Source organism: Pinus tabuliformis, chromosome 6 (genome assembly GCF_031772625.1).
Source record: "Pinus tabuliformis cultivar Carrire ecotype Pingquan chromosome 6, CPIR1, whole genome shotgun sequence".
Taxonomy (NCBI): Eukaryota; Viridiplantae; Streptophyta; class Pinopsida; order Pinales; family Pinaceae; genus Pinus; species Pinus tabuliformis.
In genome coordinates, this window is record NC_142292.1 from 7,509,351 (window position 1) to 7,515,350 (window position 6,000).

The following is a 6,000-nucleotide window of genomic DNA, read 5'->3' on the forward strand; positions in this document are numbered from 1 at the left end:
AGCATGATTGCATCTATTGCTTATTATTTAGGCTAAGATGTTTATGATTTGGAACTTTCCAAGATCCAAAAGAACATGAAACTAAATGAAATTACTCATTAAACCACCAGGGATGTTATTTTTATTGAGGATACTCGTTGTTTACTTTATCTCTAAAAACATGAGAAAATGCATGAAATATTAGGATGTTAGAGCATGATCCCTAATGCATAAGTTTGATGATAATAAAAAATAAGTTACCTTCTCCTTGTCTTTATTAAGAATCCTATTTTACCTCAAAAATATTATTCCAAACATTGATGCTACAAATGATAAGTCTCCTTGAACTTGGGCTTGGGATGAGGTGGGGGGGAAAGAGAAATATGGATCATTCTCAAAATATTTGTAAATTATCATCACACTAATGTCAATGTTGCTAGATAGACAAAGATGCATAAAATTGGGAAAATGGGAATGAGTGGTTTGGAGAAAAAAGGAACTAGGATGTAGTGCTGTTATAAATTAAATGAATAGAATCATAACTGCTATATCATATTATAATCACAATTTTAGGTCTTTTGATGTTGACAAGGTTCATTTTATGCTAAATTCATATTTAAACTTAATTAAGGGCATATAAATTAGAAAACTTCACAAATCCTCATAAGGATTTTAATCCCAGACATGATTCTTAAACAATTTGATCTAAGCTAAAGGAAAACTTCAAATTATATTTATCATAAGGTTGATCAAACTTGTACAAACTTGGTAGATAGTTGAGAGGTTTCCATTCAATACTTAATAATGTGTTTTGTTCCCTTTATCTATCATATTAGTGGGGATGTCATGTATTACATAGTAAGTGGCATATAGGTCCACCAATTTGTAGAATTAATAACCACCTTAGACACCGAATCTATAACCATCGCATGAATTCTAACAAGTAAACAAATAGCATTATGAATGCTATAAAATAACTATGAATCAACATGTTAGATATTATTAGAGAGATGGAATATGTAAACATGAAAAAGAGAGATAACCTAATTTATTGGGCTTGCTCAATATATTTAGTTTTCTTTTCAAAATTGACATTGAACAACTCATGTGTAATTAATCTTACCAATAGTCCAACATCGCCCTAATAAGGAAGACTTAGGTCCTCAGAGGTCATGGGTTCAACTGTGTGGTTAAACCTACAAAAAATTCATTGTCATTACAATTTATCTTTAGTTCTTTACATAAATTATACATACATATGAGAATAAGATATTTATCTATGTGTGAGCTATATGATATATTTAATATTATGAAAGAATACATTGGGGAGAAATACACCATATAAATAAGAGCTAACTAAGAGCTAATAAAAAAGCTAGCAGGGGGATGAGTTATTAAAACTCCAGTATTCTTTTGATATTTTTTGATATTTATTATCTTTAGTGATTTAATTTTTTCAATTTTTTTTACAGTTTTAAAATCACTAAAAAAAATTAAACGCTTAAAAGCCCAGGAAAGGAATCAATTTCTATCTATTTGAACCCATCCTCCCATAAGAAAGATAATAGAGATCCGAGTAAAGAGAGTGATTAAAGCCTGCTGATTTCACTGGACATTTGAATCACATGTATTTACGAGAATGCGCTGAATCAAAAATTACTCAAACACATCTAAGTAAATTGGAAACCCCATAATTAATTTAAGATTGTAGTTTATGATGGGAAAATACCAGTTATACATTGAATTGATAACTCCAACCAGACTTTAAGATTGGGGATAAGATCGTAAGGAAAAATGCCCCGATCTACTGGCCCAATATCTCATGCCATTATCAATAAATTTGACTTTTGATGGATAAAACGTATTCATCTGTCACATTTGTCAATGGCTCTGCGTAAGTGGCCACGAAAATATCCCTGGTGCGCAGATTTAAGAGGCGGCGGTTTGACCAATTAGGGCGTTCTGCGAATCTTTTCGAATGTATAGTTGGTGTAATAATTGAACATAGACTATGCAATTCATAAAGATTTCTCCGTTGAATGGTGCAGTCAGATCCTCCCATTTGAGTCAACGTACAGCTCCATTTATCTGTATAAATGGATGACTGATTTGCATCCCAGTCATAACTATCTGTCTCAGCTCTATCAATCCTCTGAGATAATCATGGCCGCCGGCACAGGAACAAGAAATTATCATCTTCTTATGCGAATTCTGTGCCTTTCAGCAGGTATATATGGAGGATTTATACTCTTGTGCAATTTTTCTTTCCACTAACATATATATGCTGACGTGGAGCATCTGAATGTTATATGGCCTGTAGGTTTGCTGCTTCTCACAATAACAATGTCGGAGTACAGTGCAGAAGGTGAAAATATATTCAAAATTGCTGTTTAATATTAATGTCTGAGGCTTGGGTTTCATGTTAATTTGTGGGGTGGATTTGTGATGTGTGAATAAATGTATGTACAGCGTGTCCGCAGTATTGCTTTGAGGTGTCGTACATGACTTGCACGGCCTCGGGAGACAAACATTTGGAAACAAACTGCAAGTGCTGCAATTGCTGTTTTCTCAAAGGAGCGATGCCAAGCACCGGCAACTGCACTCTGCATCTCACTGATGGCAGTCTGTACCCCTGTCATTGAGCAAATTACACAGAGATTCAATAGAAATATAATTGGGTGTTCTAAGAATAAGGTTCCTACTTCCTATACTATATTACCTTTATATGTGGATGGTTGCTTCCAAAGAATATGTAGCTGCTATACAGCAAATGCAATGAAATAAATGAGGAGTCCAGACTTACCCATATTGTGGTCTTGGACTTTATTACATACCAGCACCTTTTCTTGTCATAGATTATGTGATTTCATTTACTCAGTTGCTGTTCAAGCATCCATTGATGTGAGTTATTCATGCATCCAAATTCAATTTCACACCAACACTAATCTAAGGATAAATTGTCTTGCATATTAGCAATTACTCACCTTCAAAATTCTTAAGTGCAATGTACACAAAATACAGATGAAAATTTTAATGAATATTTATATATGTCAAGTTAAATTGCTTATTTTATTTCAATTAATAAAACAGATATTGAGCAAATTGTTGGATTCAACCAGAACGAAATTGTTGGACGTCTTGATTTCCCGTTGACTTTGTATTACTTAATTTTCCATTATAAAATTTTGAATTTTATTATTTTGTTTTACTTTAATAAAATATATTATTTGTTATTTTGAATTATTTAATCTGATTTATCTATTATTTATTATTTTGAATTATTAATTTGATTATCTATTATTAAAGTGTTATGGTTTAAAGCGAGACTGCCCTTTTTTTTCACCTTTAGCGCAGAGCGCTTTTTTTTAAAGTTTATGGATTTATGATAATGTTCAGTGATTTTTTAAAATTAAAAAGAATGGTTGCAAATAATGCTTGCATTATATGTAGTTGTCATTATGAGTTATTAATGGTTATTCTAGATACTGTTGATTCTTATGTATGAGTTGTAGTAACCTGATATCAAACCCTGTGTTGGCTTCATTTCCTTAGGGGAAGGCCAAGTTAATGTGAGAGAGTCTAGAGTGTTATTGATCCTTTATAATAGGATACGAGATTGTTTATGTGTAAGTATTTTTTCATGTGTGTTGTGTTCAAACCATTTTTTTTTATCAGAACCCCCGTTTTTTACCATCAGAGAGAGTCGTGGCTCGACTCTTAGAAGTGGAGCTTGTTTGCGTATGTGAGATCGTCCAATGATTGCTTGTGGATGCCTATGCGTGGATCTGGATCCGAAATCCATTTATTCTTTTTGCTCGGTACGAATGTAACTTTTAAAGACACCAGTGAGCAACGACTGACAACATTTTTCAAGTTGGAAGAGGACTTGTACGCAGTGTTGAAATATTATTTTCAACTGCAGGGCTTGTCCTTTGCCATACTCTTGTACTGATGAATCAACAGCCATACCTCTGCATTGATGAATCTGCCATTAAACAGCCGCAGCTCCAGTCTTTTCCTGAATCAGCCATTACACAGCAATTTATTACGGAATGGTGGTCACTCACGGAATGATGGTAATTTATTGCTGTAGTTGGTAAATGTAGGTAGGATTTTTAAGTTTATTTTATTTTAATTCACAGGTATAGTTTTGCTTTTACGGCAAGTAAAAAGACGTGAAGTTTTTAGTTTTCTATAGAATCTGAAAAATGTAATGTAGACACAGCAGTGTGTTAGTTTTTTTGAGGAACAGAGACAGAGCTCTCTTTGTAATGCACAGCAGTGCAGAAGTTTTTTTTTATGTATGCAGCAGCGTGAATGTATGAATGTAACTTACACACAGCAGTGTAAAATGTTTCAAGGAAGAAACAGAGTGTTACAGCAGCGTGTTACAGCAGCGTTCTGAGCTGAAACAGAGTGTTTTGTAAATGCACAGGAGTGCAGTCACAGCAATGCAAAGTGCAGACACAGCAGTGAAAAACAGCGTGTTGATTTTTCAGAGGAGACAGAGTATTTTGTTTTCTGTAATGTACAGCAATGCAGACACAGTAATGTATTTTCTGTTTACAGCATGAAGTTTTTTGAGTTTTGAACTGTCTTTAAAGTAGCCTTGTTGAATTCCTCTGTCAAGAGGAAGGTGTTTCTTTTCAAGCATAATCTTTTATGAAAGTCCTGTAACAGTTAGTTTACTTTTAATAAACACAAGTTAATTTTTCCTGTTGCTGTTACACCGTAACAAAAAAAATACTTGACGTCAAAAATTTACGTTGCTGCAACACCACGAACAGCGTTGCTGCAACACCAGTTACAGCAACTGAAAAAAAACTGTGTTGCTGAAACACCGTTTCCAGCAAGTGATTTTCTGGGTTTTTTGTGTTAAAACAGAGTATAAAAACAGAGCATTTTTTTTGTCTGTCTATTATGGAATTTTCATAAATTCCCAACATGGTATCGGAGCCAGTCCAGGCTCTTTGAAGTGTCAAAGAAGTTGAAGGAAGGGTTTATTGCTGTAGCAACTTCACCAGCAGAGTGAAGAGAGTCAGTGAATTTTTTTACACAGTCAAGTATTGAAAGAATGGCTAGCACAAGCACTGGTATGGGTATGTTTAATACCCAGCTCCCACAGTTTAATGGGAAGAACTATGACTACTGGTCAATAACTATGACAGCCCTGTTTGCCTCCCAAGACTTATGGGAAATAGTTGAGGAAGGTTTTGAACAACCAACAGATGAAACTGAGTTCAATAGATTAACTCCAGCAGAGAGAGATCTGCTGAAGAGCAATAGGAAGAAGGATTCAAAAGCCCGTATGTTGTTGTATCTAGCAGTAGACCAGAGTGTGTTTCCAAGGTTAGCAGCAGCTAAGACATCCAATGAAGCATGGGAAACCCTTAAGACAGCCTATCAAGGCATGGAGAGAGTGAAGACAGCAAAACTACAATTGCTGAGAAAGGATTTTGAGAATCTGAGCATGAAGGAGTCAGATAACATTGACTCATTCTTCACTCATGTGATTGGTGTAATCACACAAATGAGAACTCATGGAGAAACCATTGAAGATAGAAGGATTGTGGAGAAAATATTGAGGGTCTTACCCTCAAGGTTTGATGCCATAGTCACCACCATTGAAGAGACAAAGGATCTCTCAAACTATTCAGTTGATGAGCTACATGCATCACTCATAACACATGAGCAGAGGTTGAGCAGGAATGAAAACTCATCTCTTGAGCAAGCCTTCAAGACCCAGATGTCCTTTGGAAGAGGAAGAGGTCAAGGAAGAGGAAACCGAAGAGGAAGAGGCAGAAGCCAGAACAGAGGAGGAAGGAACAGCCCATCAAATGCACAAGGAAGAGGCAGCAATCCAAATCAGAACCAAGGTCAAGGCAGCAGCCAACAAAGAGAACAGTATCATGCTCAAGGACAAAGGTATGATAAATCTAATGTTCAATGCTATTATTGCAAAAAGTATGGACATTATGCAAGTGATTGTAGAAAGAAACAGCATGATATGAACAGTAGACA

At 35.1% G+C, this 6,000-nt stretch overlaps 1 protein-coding gene across 1 annotated transcript; it reads left to right on the top strand.

The window, feature by feature from the left end:
• The first annotated feature begins 2,011 nt into the window (after positions 1-2,011).
• LOC149256944 (uncharacterized) lies at positions 2,012-2,810 on the top strand. The gene is made up of 3 exons (XM_089368748.1): positions 2,012-2,206; positions 2,300-2,344; positions 2,449-2,810. The coding sequence occupies exons 1-3, from the start codon at positions 2,080-2,082 to the stop codon at positions 2,619-2,621; spliced, it is 345 nt and encodes a 114-aa protein (XP_089224874.1). The 5' UTR covers positions 2,012-2,079; the 3' UTR covers positions 2,622-2,810.
• The last annotated feature ends 3,190 nt before the right edge of the window (positions 2,811-6,000 follow it).